The 19404-nt window shown below is 42.6% G+C and overlaps 1 protein-coding gene across 2 annotated transcripts in view; it reads right to left on the bottom strand.

The window, feature by feature from the left end:
• The window catches only part of LOC135902180 (myogenesis-regulating glycosidase-like), a 29682-nt gene that overhangs the window by 6979 nt on the left and 3299 nt on the right, over positions 1-19404 (bottom strand). For both annotated transcript variants that reach the window (XM_065432153.2, XM_065432144.2), the window contains exons 2-7: positions 17127-17430; positions 8221-8457; positions 6771-7567; positions 5903-6053; positions 1230-1436; positions 206-394 (exon numbers count right to left, since the gene is read on the bottom strand). In XM_065432153.2, the coding sequence (XP_065288225.1) occupies positions 206-394; positions 1230-1436; positions 5903-6053; positions 6771-7567; positions 8221-8457; positions 17127-17430 (1885 nt within the window). The remainder of the gene's footprint in view (positions 1-205; positions 395-1229; positions 1437-5902; positions 6054-6770; positions 7568-8220; positions 8458-17126; positions 17431-19404) is intronic.

The raw sequence follows: 19404 nt of genomic DNA, 5'->3' as shown, positions 1-19404 counted from the left end.
TGCTTCAGACAATCAGAGTGTATTTCTAAGAAATAGTCACCATGAGGAATCGGAAGCAGAGCATACACCACCTTCAACCTTTTGAACATATCCCAGCCTTCAGGCTGACAATGGTTCAAATTTTGCATGCACAACTTGTTTTAGGATGTTCACTTAGGACCATCGTTTCTGCTGGGACAGAAAACAGAAGCTAGCCAATTCTGACCTTAGTGAGCTCAAAGTCATCGTTGTAGTCACTGGGAAGCACGGAAAACTGCAGCACGGGCAGAAACACGGCCAACTGCCACCACCGAAAGTAGAGCTCCCTCTCGGGCTTGGTCCCAGGGGCCACCAAGTCTCCACCCACACAGCCGGGACTGACTACACGGTGGCCCAGAAGGCCCAAGGTCAAAACCTGGGAAACAAGCACATCGAGAATGAGGATTTTGTCATAAGTGCGCTCACCTTTTTAGGAAGAGCTGCCATGATATAGCACTGCAGTGCATGTTGGACTATTGTGAATGTGCACTCAAAGGCAAAAGAACACAATGCACACATTCTATAGATGCTTGCACTGCCCTAAGAGCATGCACTGTGACCTCGCACAACAAACGAATGGAACACTCTATACAAAGGGCATGATAACTTCGCAAGGTTGCACCACAGTGACTTCCAACCACACGAACCACGTGGGCCTCATAAAATGAATAATTTTTAAAAATGGATGCAGTGACTTTAGGCACACGACATCAGGCATGCCACATGTCATATTCACAACCACGACATAGTGCATCACATATTAAAGGTGCAGTAGGTGCGACTAAATTCGATGTAACATTAAATCTCGTAATCTTCTGTCCCAAAATATTATGTACTTATTACATTAGATGCATCGTAGGTCTGAACCTATTTACCAGTGAATGAGTGGACTAGCATGCTTCCATAACCAAAACATAGTGTGCTGCACACAGGAAGCACAGAGGTGCACAAATAACACATAATCTGAAGTAACGTTACACCAACAAGTTTCTGTTCTAATATATAAAGCAGTTATTCCATATAAAGTGTCACAGATAAAAAAACAAATGCTATGCTGAACACACAGGGCGAAAGTTCTATAACTGTACTATACTTTCATAGCTTCTGCAGCATTGTTTGCTAAGTATGAAATCAAGTATAGCAGATATGATGTGTGAGTACATTTACAACAGTGTATAGCACATGCAGCTAATGAGACAAGCTGCACTTGCCTTGGGCAGGATGCCCTGCAGTGCAGCCCAGGTGGATGGCTGGGGTGCCAGGGTGACAAATCCTGCACCACCTGGTGTGCCGAGGACAGGGCTGCTGCGAGAAGCAACTTCAAGGTAGCGCCCAAGGAATGCCGATGCCCATCGTCCTTGGCCGTAGGGCAGTGCTCGTGCTTGGCCACCGCGAAACACAAAGCCGTCCACTCCAAGCTACAAGTACAGGCACAAAACAACACAAACAAAAGTGGGCTCCAGAATGCATCCCTGAAAGATACGTCATGTTCCTTGGTATTGGCAAGAGTATATGTTTCAGTAATGGCCCGATCAGCATGTCCTAAACCACAGCACTTCCTCAAAAACAAAAAGAAAGTCGGAAATACAAGCCTGAAACAGTAAGGTAAAGTGCAGAAGTGGTGATAAGTACTCAAAGATAGACTCTATATATGAAAGGCATTTTTACCAAAAAGCAACACAGAAAGCATCAATTTGAAGGCAGAATATTAAAGCTAAGAATTACGATACTGCAGTTGTCAAAGATGTTGACAACTGGTTTCAAGGTATAATGTGGTAGATCCTCTGTTGCACTTTATAGGGAAGAATAAACATAAAGCAAGGAGAGAGAAAAGGTAGAGAGGTCAATCAGACAAGGGCCCAGTTTGCTTCCCTACACCGACAATAGAGAAAGGGGGAACAGAATGAGGGAGGAAATGAGCACAGCCCCCAGACAGGAGGACATGCAGCAGTACTTTATTCACTGAAGCCTGTGCTAATAAAAAAACTGCAGTAGAGCACGAATAGCTTTCTGCGCCATCGATAGATGTGGCCAGAGTCCAAGAATTTTTGATTCAGAAAATGTTCAAGAGTCCAGTCAGCTAAGGTGCGGTCTGTAAAAAGATGTGCTAGACATCACACTGAGGGCAAGAGCACAGAAGGTGTTCAATAAGCTCTTCAGACCCACAGGCGCCAAACTTTAGTGTATCAGCCATTACAAGCCATAAAGAATAAGGAAATGCATGAATATCTATACACTTAAATTTCAGCACTGACTTGGAAGCCAACCATGGATGAAGTCGATATCGTGCTTTCACCTATATTTAAACAACTCATGGAAACAGTCCAAGGTATTATTATTATTATTATTATTATTATTATTATTATTATTATTATTATTATTATTATTATTATTATTATTATTATTATTATATATGAAGGCACCAAACCTGTTCCTGGGCGCTATAATTAACATTTTATTGATTGACTGACTGACTGACTGACTGACTGACTGACTGACTGACTGACTGACTGACTGACTGACTGACTGACTGACTGACTGATTAACTGATTGTAAAGAGAGCCAAGTGTTGTTACAGTGATGAGGCCATGCCGTTCTATCCATAACTGCTGCTACCTTGCTAACTCAAACAGGATTTGCATCATTGAGATTCAACATTGCATTGGATCTCAGTGGCTTTTTAGAAAGAAGGCTAGCAGAAATTCTGTGCTGTGCAAATAACACACGCACAAAAAAAAACAGAGAACCCAACTAGAAAAACTACAAACCACAGCAATACCAACACAGCAAGCCAAAACCAAAAGTCAAGGATGGTGATGCAGGCTTGCTTGTGCACCATTTTGGACTACTAGGGCAACACAAACAAGACAAGGACATGAGAACAGCCTCTTAGCTGCATGTCTCTGTGTTCGTTTCCTTTTCTCGCGTCATCTCATTAGCACTATACTGGTATTCTAAATCCAGAATGCTTTTAACTTTAACACTTGCAGTTATGCAAGTGGCAATTGGTCTTGTGGAGCAGCTTTGGGAACAAGAAATACTGCAGTTTGGAGAACGAATCTATGTTTTTTAGCAGAACATATTGCTGTTTTGAGCAAGAAAACTATGTTTAGGAAAAGTAACTTACTTCTCTGGTGCAAAGAGGAAGCCCTGCATGCAGTTAAAAAAAGAAAGAACTCTGTATAAGTTGGTACTTTCTCGGAAACTGCATTCATTATCTATTACACTAAGATGCAAGTCCTTTTCTGGAACTTGCCGTTATATTTTTTTATTATATATAAGAAGATGACAATAAATGCAGATTTAACCCTAATTCAAGGTTAATTCTGCATTTTCATAAGAAGTTAATTCCCCGACGCTGTCCTTGGCTTCGCTATCCATTTCATATGTCACAACGTATCATTTGCCAAACTCATGTTCACAAGTTGAATACATATAGTCACCCAATACTTTAATAATATGGCAGGAACATTGTGTCTTCGCACATTATTAATTATACAAGATGATAAGGTCGTGCAATTAAAGTGCATGCTAGTAGTCACAAAACATGGTCTGCTAGACTGTTCTATTGAGAGTGACACGCCTGGCATGCTGCAAGGCACTGACACACATTCTGGTTGGTGCTCGCGCAATATTAATTAAGAAATGGGAGGCTGCACTATATCGACACTACAGTTAAATTGAAATTACTAGCCGAGAGAGTTCGTGGCTAATCAGAAGCAATCAGAAACAAAAACGAGGATGCTTTTTTGTTGTTGTTGTTGTTCTTGCAGGCATAGATGGAATAGCACCTGTGTTTCAATTTTCAATTCTAGAAGCACAATCTGCCAGTCATCCTTGTTTCTCCTATTTTTAGTGTTCCTTTAATGACATATAAGTTCTCTAGCAATGTTAAAAAAATTTAAACAGGACCAGTCATTTCTTTTCAGAGTCATTTAAATAGTTTTTCATATGCTGTGTGGCTTGTACGTCTATGTCTACTTTCTTGACTCGCTTATGCAACATTTTTCCCATGTCCAGACTGCCCAGTCGTAATAAAATGCACTGTATAAACTTCTCGAAAGCACTAACTGATGGCGAAAAAGGCCCCTTCAGTAGCTGTGCCCTCACAATTGTGCGTCACCAAAATTACATAAAATAATTATTTCTAAACTAAAATGCTGATCAAAGGTGTGCAGATACCACTGATGGATCGCAAAATGCCTGCAAATATCTAACACTTATAGTTGTGAGAAATCACATACCCCGGAAGTGCACACAGTAACAAGGCGATAATAAATGAAAAAAAAAAAGTGCATTTCAGCCAACTACCCGAAGTATTGGTCCTATTGCAATATGCAGGTCATTAATTGATTTTTCACACCTGATTGATTATTGAGTTCCCTGCCGCATTGTTTTAGACACTGGCGGATCAACAAAGTGAGGGAGGGTCCTAAACCCTGCCTGAGCCATGCTCAAATACTTTAGCGCCAACGAAGTTGAACGCACAGCCCATCGTCTTCATCCCTCCAACTCCCACTCTTCCCCCTTCCTTGACGTTACCTTGGATCCACCCCTGTCCATAGTACCAAAGTATAATAATGGTGCAGGCACGACGGTTGTAAACAAAGTTGCTGCCATTCAGGTTGTCACCCTTACCCTCACTCTTGTTTAAGCAATTTCTCAATTTTCTGAATGCCATATGGCCGCTACTGAAGCATATTTCACACCTCTGCACCGAACTGCAACTTTAACTGCAGGATCCTGGTGAAATGGCGCTGTTTAGGCCTATCAGCACATGGTCGTGACAAAAAGTTGGCACTGGCTGGTCAGCACAGTAGCAGGCAGCAAGCTGTCACGGAATGCTTGCAGTTTGTATATGTTCGTACAAGAGACCTCTTTGGCAACCAGATGATGAGATCAAACACATGGGCTAAATGGCAGCCGCAGTAGCGAAGGTCTAATCCACGGGCGATCCATGTGGAACAACTGCGAACTCCCCTATACTATATGCTTGTGTGCGCTTAATGGACAGAATCGTGAAGGCAGAAAGCTCCTAACTAGCAAGCTCATGCGTGTCGCGCACTTTGTGATGATACGCAATGCTCTGTATTATGATTATGCACTGTATTAGTGCTGAGTGTAAAAATGAAACGACGCGACACCAGCTGCCTCATGATGACGCCCTGTGCAATCCTGGCTTAAGCAAATTGGAGTTCTGGCAGAATCAAAGCGCAACGGTGATTTACGTGTCTGTGGGTGCCACTTCAATGTCGCACGCACACCTGCATTGGTGATGCCATAAGTGTGGAAAGCACTTGCCAGTGGGCGAAACCAGCAGAACGTGCCAACCCATATTGTCGCCATGATCTGGGGAAGGCGGCGACAGCAGCTGTTCATTTCGGTATGCCATGTCACCATATGGATCCATTGTATTAATGAGCCTTTCTAGACATGCATAACACAGAGTCCATAGTGGCACACTTCGCAGGAGCACAGGCCAGCGCGGCAGCAACAGCGAGTAGCCGAGAAGCACAGAGTCGCGAAAAACCGGAAGTAGACAATGTTACGAAAAGCGTGTTGGCGATGACATATGTCAAGTGACATTTGGAGGAGCATTCGGCGAGGAGACCTGCCAACAAACGGAGTGTAGCAAAGGAAAGAGCGAAACAAGTAAAAGCCGGTTTCAATCATCAAACGTGTGTAACTCTGCTGTTACAGCACCATTTCGAAAAATTCTCGTGGGTACATGTTCGCTGCAGACTCATGCACAACTGCAACACCACAACTAAATTTCTATCTCTGAGTGGTTTGGGGCCCTTTAAGGTGCAGTTTGGCGCAATTGGTGCAGCGCTTCCATCAATGACTTGCAACACCTTCGAAATAAGCAAAGGTGTTATCTTACCGTCCTGTTCAGTTCTCTAAGCTGCTCTAGGAACCAATCAGCAGCACGCTCCTCAAATAGGTTGACCACAGCACAAAGGCTGCCATTCCAGCGGGTCAGCAGTGGAACCTTGCTCTGGTCAGCCAGAAGGTACTCTCCGTCCATAGCAGCCCTGGATGCAAAATAAATGTCTCTAAACACAAAAACGCTCTGTTACTCTTTCTTAACTCTCACTGTATAACTCTGGATGCAAAAATGTTGCTTATTGGTAAAGGAAATGAAGGACAAACTTCCCTTTTTGAATCTCTTTCGAAAGCAACAGTACAGTGCAGCACAGTAGTATCATCATAAGTGTCATAGTCCATATGCATATTTGAATCTTCTTGTTCGAAGAAAGGACAGAAAAGTTAGATCAATATTGTTTACTTATATTCAGATGCAATGCAACTCATCTTCATTTGTAAGCGGTTACCTGGCATTGGCCAGGCGATGCCAAAATCTATGAAATTGCAGGGGGACAGTGGAGGAAATCTAGTGGTGTTGCCACTTGCCTTTCATTTTTGCCTTTTCTGAGATACTACCAGGCTTCCACTCCATGGTAAACTCACTTATTTTCAATTCCAGGAGCACAACCTGCCAGTATGCCTTGTTTCTCCTATATTTAGTGTTCCTTTAACAACATATAAATTCCCTAGCAATGTTAAAAAAAACTTAACAAGGCCAGTCATTTAAATGATTTTTTCATACAGCACAGCTCCCATACAAGTGTGGTTTACTTGATCCCACAAATGGCAAGTGGAAAGACACTTTCAAAAACGGCATAACATATTTTGTAAATCATATCTGACAACATATGCGATGGTACTGAAACACACACATGCACACGCACCTGAAGTTGTTAGAGTTGAGGCAGAAGTAGGGATGTACGTCCAACAAAACCTTGTTTCCCTTGTTATGGAGAATGCGGACAATCTCTGCCGGATGCGGGAATGCATCCTTCCAGAAAGTCAGGTCACCTTGAGTGCGCTGCCAGCCATCACGAATCAATACAAAGCCACCATTGAAACCATGGTTCACGAACCGGTTGGCATACTCATGCACAGTTGCTTGCGTCAAATTGCCATCCTCACCAGGCCTAGGCACTAGTACTGGATGCCTGACAAAGACTTCCTCTGCAGCCGTGAAATTGTTGAGCTCGGGACGGCGTGGTGCCGATGCCCTGTGAATGGCCAACACGTCAGGTCCCGTGCATAGCGTGTAGTTTAGCTCCTCCTTCGCGGCCAGGCAGAGTCGTTCACTGCCAGAAGCATTAAAACTGAACATCAATGCCTGATTTGGACTTGCCAAAATTGATACCCCACGTGATGACAGCCAGTATGGCTCTAACACAGAACCCAGCGGGTCAGCACGACCCGTTTCAAAGGCCATAGTGTTGAGCTGAAGATTTGCGAGCGGCCAGCTCAGGTTTGCCACTTCACCCATGCCAAACCAGTGGGCGCCCGTGAGGTCGTAACAATCCACCAGTTCTGTATGCACGCTCGCAGCCCGCCAGTGCACTTCGTAGCAGGCTATTTCACCCTGCATAGGTGCAACGCGCATTTCGAGACGAGCACGATACTTCCACTCATAGCAATAGCCGAGGTGCAGCACAGGGCAGATGTGTGCTTCCAGAGCTGGAGGGATAACCTGTAAATGATTATTTGTGTTGTTTAGGTGCTGCTCTGGCATAAGTGCTCCAACATGCAGATCTTGAGTAAGCAGTTTCAAGTAGTTCACAAAAGTTTCAAATTTCACAAAAGCAGCAACCATTTTCTAAATCACAATAAGTTTGAGTATAAAGTGTAAAGGTTAGCGATACAAATGATGACACAGACCAGTTTACAATATGATGCAACATTGCTGATGTTTTTGTGACATTTCAAGCATGTGTGTAGAAGCCAAATAGCCATGTGCTGTGCTGCATGCCTGAACAATTGTGTTATCAATTTTACCTGAAGCTACAGGATTTTTAAGTGTGGAGCAACACCATTAGTGAAGCTACATAAAACAGCATCTATCTGACTTTCTTATTCTATTGAAATCAAAACTGAATAATATAAAACTGACTATTTCATTACTTTTTTACAAAGGTTTGGTGCCAAACACATTCGGTGAGTGGCTACCATGTTGCTTCGGTCGCTGTAACATGACACTCAGAAAATCTATTTCACAAGCCAATAGCTTGGAAATATTTAGAGCAGACATCACTGCAACCCTATTTAAGCAATGCGAAGCTTGATTTCAAGAAATGCAGTAAGCGTATCCTTGCAGATGAGCATGGCAAGCACGAAAGCGGTCACCTGGCCAAGTTCTCCCTGAAGCAGGGTGCGGCCTCCACGATCAAGCAAGCGCAGCCTTCGTGTCTGAGGATCAAAGTCAGACTTGGTGGAGAGTCGGGTGGCCTCCTGGAATGCCTCGTGCAGGTGCCATGTCAGGACCACCACACTCACTATGCTGAGGAAGAGCACAGCCAGAACAAGCCGGAACCGGAATTCTGGCGTCCGGCTCTGGCGCACCAGAGCCAAGGCCTTGGCTGCCTGCAAAGCAAGTAACTACATTGTCAGTACAGCTATGAGGCAACAAAGAGCTTGTATGTGCAATAACACTATCAACAACTTACAGGGTTTTACGTCTCAAAGCTGTGCAGTGGGCCATGACAGGTGCCACGTTGTCGGTTCTCACAGTATTACTTTTTATCAACTGGGGTTCCTTACCATACATTTATACCTAAGTGCACAATAGTTTTCTTGTTGCAACTGCATCAAAATGCAGCAGCTGTGGCTCAGAATAGAAACTGAGTCCTCGCAGCAGAATCCCAAAGCCAATGAACAGCTGTTGCAGCTACCTAAGTGCACACATATGGCACTCCATAACAGAATGGACCTGCTCACCTTTATGAAATTGAGCTGCAATATCTTGTGAAAGAACAACATATGAACATCTTGAAGAGGCAGCGCGAAAAGACGATGAGAGAAGGCAGGAACACACAGGACAGCGCTGTCTTGTGTGTTCTTACCTTCTGTCATCATCTTTTCGCGCTGCCCCTTCAAGATATTCAACCAGTACCAACTCACCCAAATGTCGATCCTTCTACAACATATGAGTAGTCAAAGTACAAACCTATAAGGTATTTGGCAGAGCCCAATAAGGGAAATTAGTGCAAAATCAACAAACCTGCGTATGTGGGAACTGCCTTTCGACCTTGTGCTTCATGAAAGTTTTGCGATCTGACTTAGTTGGTGGCACAGGAGTACACATGTCAGTTTCTACTACAGCCCACGAAGGCATACAACATTTATCTTGGGCATGTGAATGTTTACATAATACAATAATACCAACTATAGGTGCAGGACACATACTATACAAGGAAAAAAAAAAGAAGAAGATTGTAGTACGGGTACAGCAGCTTATAAACAAGCAAACAATTTGTGCAGAAGCCAAATGCTCAATGTTCTCTCCCAAACAACCCAAAGATGGAGTTTATTGCCGAACAGCATGAACAGACTTTCAATATTATTATGTCCTGTGACGAAAACTGAGTTAACAAGTAAATAAACAGCACTTTGTGGATCCATGGTACATTTGATTTATTGATTGGTTGATTTATTGAACTCAAAGGGAGGGAGAGATGGGGGGGGGGGAATGAAAGGCAGCTAGGTTAGCTAGACTTTGTTCAGTTTGTACTGGCAGCCAGGAATGGGAGAATGAAAGAAAGAGAGAACACAAGAGTTCATATTAATCATGCGCACTAGATGATAGGTTCTTTAGTGTGCACCTAAATCTAAGTACGCAAGTGTTCCTGAATTCAGCCCCCTTTGGAATGCTAGTGCCACAGCCAAGGATTGAGATGACCTTGCCATGGCAGATTTCAAATATAAAACAATTTGTATAATAATCAGAAAAATTCACAGGGTCTCACATCTCAAAGCTGCCCCCTAGGGGCAGCAAGGAATGTTGCACTGGAGAGCTCCAGATCAGTTGTAATCATGCGGAGTTCTTTAAACCTTACATTGCCACTTCCAAGATAACTCAGGCACCCACCCTCACACAGCCCCTGCCACCCCCCCAAGTATACTCGTTTTTTGTGTTTTCAGCAGACTCCCTGCCTCTCCAAAAGCAAATCTGAACACACAAAACTTGGTAAATTTCTGACAGCAGATAGAGCAAATGTCTCTACCTGCTGTCTGGACAGGACATCCATGGCGAACCAGTGTGACATGTTCGTCTGCATTATGATAGACGAAGTAATTATGAATTTTTTAATGAATTTTGAAATAGGAGAAAATGATGAACAACTAGCTTCTATGTAGCACGAAATGTGCACTCAAGAGAGAGAAAGATACAGCAGAGGCTGAGGTGCAATCGGGGAAAAGAATACCTGATGGTCAAAGGGTGGTCAAAAAGAAACTAAAGAAAAAGGGTAAGCCAATGTATAAAGGCACAGCCTTTTTTTGAAAATTGAATTTACATTTCTTTGGCTAAAAACAATTGAATATTAAAGAAGAGACTGAAAGTTGAACTTTGCATACCGAAATTCATGCTCAAACTATAATAAATATGATGTCCAAGTGATGTGACGAAATTCCCAGTATCTTTTTGCATTCCAGCTGGCTTTTACATAGGTAGCTTTCCCAGAAAATTACCATGCTGAGTCATATTCAAATGCAATACAAGCTTCCTTTGAAAAAGAAAAAGCTTTCTTGAGTAGATTCTTTCAAGATCCACGACGTGATGAGGAGCTGGTAAAGGATGTTCAAAGTGACGTTTTTATAAGTGTTCAGTTTCTGCATGCTTTATGGCCAACTGAAGTCTGCTAGAGGCAAGACTGATCTGTCTAGTATGCAAGAATACTCATTTTTGATGTCCCTTTAACATGCACTGAAGCGTCAGTGTACAGGTGTTTTTGATGTCTGCCACCATCACCATAAAGCAGATGTGATTCGAAATCAACCCCATGAATTAAATCTCAGTGAAATCATGGCATAGTTATCGAGTCGCAATGTTTTCAGAAACACTTTCTAACTGCACTTCCCTTACATACAACGCTATGTGAAACATGTAACACAGCATTAAGTAAGGGAAAGAAAAGAGCAGTCAACACATGACAAGAAAGATGGCTATATACTGGAGGTCCATGTATAACAAATTCACTGAAATGTATTAACTATTACCTACTGTGCAACATCAACATCATTACATTTTAGCATAGCTTAGAACACTGAACATTATAAAGGTTGCATATGAAAAATAGCAAAATGGCTCCTCCTACAACACAGATATAGATAAATATCTAGATTTATATAAGTTTTTTTTACAGTATTCAGTTTACAGTGTTACAGTTTACAGTGCTTTTTTTACATTTGTGTTCAAATAATTACAATGTTTGGTCCTGTTTCTCTTTCCCCATCATTTCTTTCTCAGAAGCATGTGCTAAGTGGAAGGAGAACAAGTTGTAGGGATTCGGATGTGCCTGGCGCCTTTGCATGGGCATTTCACCTATTCTGCCGTACTTAAGCATCACCTTTTCACCCACAATGGTTGTTCGGGACGGTTTTTGCCACGAACCAAATTGTGGTGGTAGCGCTCGCGCTGCTGGCTGCGGTGACACAACTGGTAGAGTGAGTACGGGAGAGACTTCTCCGGGACATTACTCGATATGGACACATTTTTGCTCTCGTCCACCAGCCGCTTCGTTTAGGCATCGTTCGGACTTGAGCTGATCTGCAATGCCTTGCACTTACAATGAGCACGTACCTTGTGCTGCTCCTTTTCCAAACGCTAAGTCAAAAGTACCTAGTGCATGCATATATTTACTATGCCGAGCCACACTTATCGGAGGCCCAAGCTAATGGAGATTGCCCTAGCTCTCATGAGTGGGCCCACTGGTTACGCGAGAGCAGGCAGCATAGCTGCGGAGACACTTTTCCCTAGTGGAATGTCACAAGGAGCCATTCTCCCACAGCGATGTGCTAGGAGAGCCCCTTTTTGTATTTTTTCGCCTTTGGCGTGGGAGCCCCTTCGATTTCCACACCGGCTCGGGTTGCGATCGGGCATTTGTGCAGCGCTGGGCATCACACGAGACAAAGTGTTGCTGTTAACTTTGGGCAATGCAATAGTGTATTTTCTCGTTGCACAAGCACTAGTGTATTGTTCGTTGCCCCCTGCACAGTGACGCGCTAGTGTATGTGAGGCAACGGCTGACACGGCCCTGAGCCTAGCTAAGCTTGAACCTGCAGTGATCAGTACTCCTTTGAGATACAAGACCCCAGCAAGGTGCAAGAAGTTTTGAGCTGTCTTCAACCCTGTTTTTAATTACAACTACACAAGTTCCAACTAATGCTGTAGAAACAAAGAACATTTTCCAGACTGCCTTCACACTACATGCGCAAAAAGCTGTGCAATGCAGTGAGGCATGCTTAAAGGAAGACTTTACAAGACCATGGGGCTGCTATGCACACTCTACTACTGTATGTCCATTGACATTTTGCAGCACAGTAATAGGAATTGAGTCTAATAATGTGTTAGTGCATGTCGTGTAGCCTACTATTTCCTTTGTAAATATTTAAAACTTGGTTTTGGAAGTCAATCACAAGGCACAATAAATATGGTGCATCCTTTTTTTTTTTCGTTACTTCGTCCAAATGCATAGTAAGGAGACTACCAAAAGATGCTGTTCTTATTCAGTACTGTGTGCAAACATATCGGAGTATAATTTTTACTGTCATCAACTCCTTTATGCTAAAATGAAGCCAAATTTCATGTGGGGTAGATATGATTGCATTTCCTTAAGCAAACCTATATCTTATTGGAGTGCCTACACAAAGGCGGCAAAATAAATACCATCCAATTGTTCAGACATGCTGAGGTCTAAGAAAAATATCTCATCAAATACGAAACCTTGTCATGAAGGGAAGACGCTATGTTTTTTATCCTCTGCTTCAGTTATTCCTTTTTAATAAAAGAGCAGCCTAAAGAGGAGAAGAATACTCAAAAGCCAAAGCACAAAACTGAAACCCTGTGAACATACTCACCAGGCAAAACAAGACGATGAAACATTTATCGAAAATAGATGCTGGAAACAGGGAAGAAAGGGTAAAAAAAGAAAGGAAAGAAACTGTACTTTGATACATTGTCTACTTTATCTCAGATTAAACACTGAAAAAGAGTTAATACACATAAAGTTTGCACATTATGCATTTCAAAGGCAAAAAATTACAGAAAATCCACTTTGTAATAAAATTCCATGTTACTAAATATTACATATGACTAGAAATTCCATTTGAGGTGATTAGGTCTTCAAAATATCCTTACTTGACCAGGTAGAGATTTTACTCAAGCTCCATCCAAACAAACCCTAAGGTAGAGCTGTTTTAACATCATTGAAATACTCCTAAATCAATTTAGCATTTAATTTAACCTAACCTAACCAACAAAACCTTCTAAAGGAAGACATCCCATGCAATTAAATAATACACAGTTCAGCTAATGAAATCATACTGTCAACATGTACACAGTACAGGTAATTTGAATGAAAGTAATTTGTGACATTTAACATAAGTGCCATGTTGTACGAGTGATCCCGGTAAAAAAAAACACCTAGGTTCAGTAAGGTTTACAAGATATCCCTGCAAAGGTCAACAATTTATTCTAGTCTTTAGGTATTGCAGTAAAGCCACAGTTCTGCTAAGCAGGCACTAAAATGAAGCTGCATGCTCACAGTACAGACCTTTCGTGAAAACCAGTAAGAGCACCCCATCACCAAAGAAGAAGAGAAAGAGAGGAAAGCAGCTAGGCACTGATGTTACAGCTGTGCAAAGGTTTCCATTATGGTGCTGCGCATAGCGCGCCAGAGCACGACGGAGACAGTGCAACAAGAGGTCCACCGAGCCGTCCTTGTGCACACTGCGAAGGCAGCTCTCTGTGCGTTTCGTTTGCCGACACATGCCCTGGACAGATGCCAACTCAGATGAGCTTGCCCAAGGCATCACTCTCAAAAAAACAATGAACCAGTGAAACAGCCCAGTGTCGGGGTGCCAAGTTCCAATTCTAAAAAGAAAACTAAACAAAAATATTAAGCCAGCGAAGACGTCCCACAGGGACAGGTGCCCATCCTCTGTTCCCCCTCCCATAGTGCTGAAATGAACTAAAGGCAACCTCTTTGTACAAACTAGAAAAAACGTACTTGCTTGTGAATGTGCGCTTGCTGCTAGACTGAACTCTAACATACCTTTGGAACCTTTTCATTTGTTGAGTGGTTGGAGGTAGTGTAAACCAGTGTCGGTGCTCTCGAAGTGTTAGTTCAGGCACTCTGGTTTGAGGACTCTACTTCCTGAAATGAGCTATGTTTGCTTTACGCAGCCCACATATGCTAAACAAGGCCACTTGAATCACATCTGCCATGTTCAGGTTAAATTTGATGGGGCCTGTGCAAACACATGCACTTCAAGGTACACTAAAGGCAAATACTAAGTCAAGTTAAAGTGATAGATTTGTGCCAGAGAATCTCTAAGGCATGAATATAATCACGAACAGCGCCTCAGTAATCAAGAAACTGAGGCAAATGCAGGACATGATTAGAGAATCCCCCCGGGACATTGAAGTACTTGCCCGATGCGAAAGCAATCAGTTAAATTCTGTCACTAGTACTCAACCACTCGTTGCAAAAAACATCCTTGTATTTTAGTATAAGACGAAATAAAATGCTACTTATCCAGTTTATTTCACTTTTAGTAAAAAGAACTCGTTGAAATCACCCTTGTTTTTCATTTTCGCTTGACTCCACGCCACCCACACTTTCATGTTTCAGTAGTGTCGTTATCGGGGAAGTGCTGCGTTGGTTTTGCTAGTTTGCAAAACTCGTACAAACTGCAAGCAGCAGAGAATTCAACTTTTATGCCATGTTGCAGGATGCCCAAACAGTCTGCTCCACTTGACCAAAAAGCAGCTGCAGCAGCGAATCCACTGCTCTGTCTTGGCTCAGTACTGCCATCTGTCGGGCGCTGTTTTACTCACTGATGGCAGCAAAGGGTGGTGATGGTATATGCAATGTTACCACTTCCCCGGTTGGGTGGTGGGAATTGAATCCTTCAGATGCAACTTTTTCGTAAACTAAGTATTTTCTTGGCACTAAACAAGCGTTACAAGGTTTCTGGTATTTAAACAGTCCACGTCAATTTAGTATTTGCCTTTGGTGTCCCTTTGAGTAGTCCTTCACAGTTGTGCCTACTGACCATGAGACTAATTCCAGACAGAAACAATACAAACTCATCAGTATGTGAATACATTTCACCCCCATTCACAAACTGCTTTATGTAAACACAGCAACAGTGATACATGAACATATTCAGATGACCCTTTGTCTTTTCCTGAAGCATCAGGATGCAACAATTAAATATCATAAGTTGAAAAATACTGAAAGGATAAGTTGCTCAGCCATACCACTCTAGCAAGGCAGATATATGTGTCTATACATATGTGTCTTTTGCTGTTTCCTGCTCACAGAACACGTTACTGCCCTCCTTGAAAGGCTGCTTTCTGCTGCTGCTGGGAGAGGGCGACACAAGTTTATGCTTGCGCTGCCATGGCAGGAGCTCACAGTCCAATAAGTGCAGGCAACTTTGCACTTTTTTCTTAAAAACCAGGCAATTAACTATGCCACGCATTATACCAAACGACATATACTACAGAATGCAATCTTCCTGCGAAATTTTAGCAAGAACAGTGCAGTGATGAGTGCAAAATGTTTTTTCGAACAGGCAAAGCTAAATATGCAGGACCCTGTAATATGCACACATGGGCGGGGTTCGGAAGGCTGGTCCCCCCCTCCAGGAAAAAGAAAAACTTTCCACCTATGTTTCAGAGCTTAGTTTCATTTTACACTCATACACAACAACGCAAAGGCTGATTCAGAATTCATAACAGTCAAGATTGTGGCTTAGGGAATTTATTAATAGAGCTACTCGTATGCTTGTAATTGACAAGAACAAAGGGTGTAAGAATGCGAGTTTCTGCTTTGTCTTCAAACTGGCTGCTACAACAGCAAATGTCTGGCGAGACGATCTATTTGTCAATTCTCTGTTTGCAAACACAATCGTGCAACTGCGTTCACTGTCTTCAACCTGGACATGAAAATTCTTGCGCACAGCTGATGTTGCTGATTTAGCAGGATAACAAGCCACATCTCTTGTGCAGCTGCCAGCATCAGTGCCTGGGTTTGGGGCACTAAAGCTCAAGGCCTGTCTCTATATCCCAAAACTGCATTTCAGCATGGCTATGCTGCCTAAGGCTGGATAGAACATGCCCAATTAAAGTGTCTAGTCACATTAACCGTAGTGGCATCACTTGGTCATGCTACCTTTTTGGCTTATGCTCTAACTGTGGCCTCTGATAACTGTGGTTTGCACTTTCAAATTCACAGTTTTATATGTGAGCACTATGAGATCACAGGGTGCTGTAATGATTGATCAAGATAAATGAGTAACATGACATGTGGGTCAGTGCACTGCGACAGCAGAATGTCATGACAATAATAAAAAGTACTTAGGTAGCTCATACTTTGCTCCATGACACCTGGTCATGACATGTGGTCATGATGTTTACTGTTATTATTCTTCCCTCAGCTATGTCAACCAATGCTAAAAGGCACAGGAGGCCACTTCCCAAGCCCCAATCAGAATTTGATTGAGGCAGGTCTCAACATTTGCTTGTTGGGGTTCCAGCAATGTCAGTAATATATGACATGCCTGCACTCCAATGTTAGTACCTACAGGTTGAACAAAGGGTCAGCCAGGTAAGCATTATACATCTTTCCTGATATGTTTTTGGTTGCATTAAACTAGCTTGAACAAAGGGTCAGCCAAGTAAGCCTTACACAACTTTCCTGAAATATTTCTGTTTGCATTAAACTGTGCTCACAAACCATTTTAAGCATATTTTGAACCTTTTTTCACCATCACTAATAGTACTCCTCATAGCATCATGACAGGCAATGCAAAGTGTGAACAGATGATTCAAAGGATAACACATAAAGACAGCATGAGCATTCTCTTTTTGCAATGGTTGAACCTTTGTTACTACCCTCATTGCACCATTTTCTGCAACTATTTAAAGTTGATGCAATAGTAAAACACAGAATGTGTCCCCTGTGTGCATGTTCTTCTTTACACTCTTATCTATTTGCACTGAACAGTGCCTTATCGCCACACACCTTATTAGCAAATCCAGAGCGTTTGGGCTCTTCCTTGCGCTGTGCAAGATGCGTGGCACCAACGGCCTTGGGCGACCGCACGGTGCTCCATGTGGTGTCATCAAGGTTGAGCTTGAGGGCCGGCACACCAGAGAGACGACGCGCCAGCCCTGGCGTAGACGGTGGCGTGTCCCGTGGAGTGGTGTTCTGCGAGGTAGCAGCTGTTGCTGGCTGGCTGTTGGCCTCTTGCTCTAAAGAGGGCCCTGCCACACTTGCAAGCGGCAGCAGATCCTCAGTGCTGGCAGCACCTAATGCCTCTGGGAGGCTGGTCAAAACAAAGCCAGTGATGTGGTCAGCACATAAAAGAACAAGAATGATTTAAATTACGTGATTTAACACCTGGAAACTGCACGGTGGTTTATGAGGGACACTGTAACAGAAAGCTCCGGATTAATTTGAGTCCCCTGGAACTCTTTAAAGGTGCGCACAAAGCACTCTAAACAAGCACTTTTACACCCTGCCCCCCGTCAAAATACAACTGCCGTAGTCGGGAATCAAACCAACGACCTCTTTACCAGCAGTGCAAAACCTTAGCAACTAAGTTACCATGGTGAGAAATGAAAATGATAACGTTCTTCTGTGCCAAAGTGACACATTGTGTGAGCGGTTTCGACACTTTCAGCACTCAGAGTCCTTGATCATCATCACACAAGCAATTGAGAAACCTTATCCAATGTATTCTTTTTCTTTAATATAAAAGGATGCGCAGGAAATAAACAGGATACGGTCATAACGAACAAAGTACATGGAATGCCTGTAGTTGCCATGTGTAAAACTATATGTGCTTTTCAGGCATGAGCTGCATTCAGAAATCAAAAACAAGGGTCACAGCCCAGGGAAATAAAGCGTATGGATAACATATTCAGTAATAGATAGTGAAATTGGGGAAGTTTTTTAACATCTGTCTTTTTTTCTTTCTTTTTTGTTGCTTTCACGAACACCTGAGCCAGTGCACAAGACGTAGGTCTAAGCAAAGATATGTTGCTGTGAGTGCTTCATCAAATATATGTCTCACTATTTCAATAAAAGATACTCATCAATGGTGCATCCACACAGTTCTCCCTTAAAGCCTCCCAAGCAGACTTGTTCGTGAAGAGTTACATGTAATTAATTACTTGTACTCAATTACACATCTTGGCAATTTAGTAATTTAATTATTGCGTTGCTTGCTGAATAACGCTCTCTGTAATTCAGTTACTTTTTTTCAGTAACTAATTACATGTAACCAGTAACATTATTGACGAGAGTAAGCTGTAACAGACAATGCAGCTTTGAGAAGCTGAACTTGGCAAGAACTACAGCAGAACGCCCGAGACCCTGCCATGCAGCAGTCTCGCGAATGTGCGTGTTCAGGCAGGCAAACCAGGGGGTTCAATATTTGTTTCCTCATTGAACCGGTGCTGGCATGTCTCGATAGTGAATGCCACTAAGGATGTTAATGCTAGCAAATCACATTCATATTATTTTTTCAGCCTTTCATTAGCCCAACAAGGAGCGCCTTCTCCAAGTCCCAGAAACAAGAAAGCGCTATACATCATGGAGGATCCAGATGCTGAGTAAATCTTGTGTGCAAGATCCGTATATGTTGCAGCACCGCCCTACTCCCTAGCTCACACATCGAGCGAATTGGCTAGCCTCCCTCTCTTTCCATCTCATTTTTCTCCTTGAGCGAGTTTTCGTGTCGCTGTTAATGTATCTATCCATGCAATTCTAAAAGAAGTTAGGAGGAAAGGAACATAGAAGTAATTGATTACTAATGAATAATTCCTCAATTACTCTTGTGGGGCAGTAAATTGGTAACTGTAATCAATTACGATTTCAAATAAGGCAATTGTAATGTGTTGGTTTTTTTCTGTAACGTGTACAAGTCTGCTCCTGAGCACCTTCAAAACACACTTGAGTCTCATGGCCACAGTTTAAGTAATAATGGTTCTGCTACAGTAAATGATTGCAGAATAATTCAGACCACATGCAGTTTTTCAACATGCATTAATATTGCAATAGACAAGTATTTTGGCAGTTCACAAACATTGCAATACAGCCACTGCAGCATGGAATTGAACCTATGACCTCACACTCAGCTGCAAATACAACACACATTGTATTAATGTGACAAGAGACTAAAAAAAAGAAAAGAAGAAAAAGAACACTTTATGATTTCACAGATGCTCTACTGACTCATCTAAGTCTACAACAACTTTCATACTTGTTTTTCAACCATGCACTTTCGCCCCCGCCC

The sequence above is a fragment of the Dermacentor albipictus genome, chromosome 1 (assembly GCF_038994185.2).
Source record: "Dermacentor albipictus isolate Rhodes 1998 colony chromosome 1, USDA_Dalb.pri_finalv2, whole genome shotgun sequence".
NCBI lineage: Eukaryota > Metazoa > Arthropoda > Arachnida > Ixodida > Ixodidae > Dermacentor > Dermacentor albipictus.
Note: the sequence above shows the minus strand (reverse complement) of the source record. Positions and strands in the feature narration are given on the sequence as shown.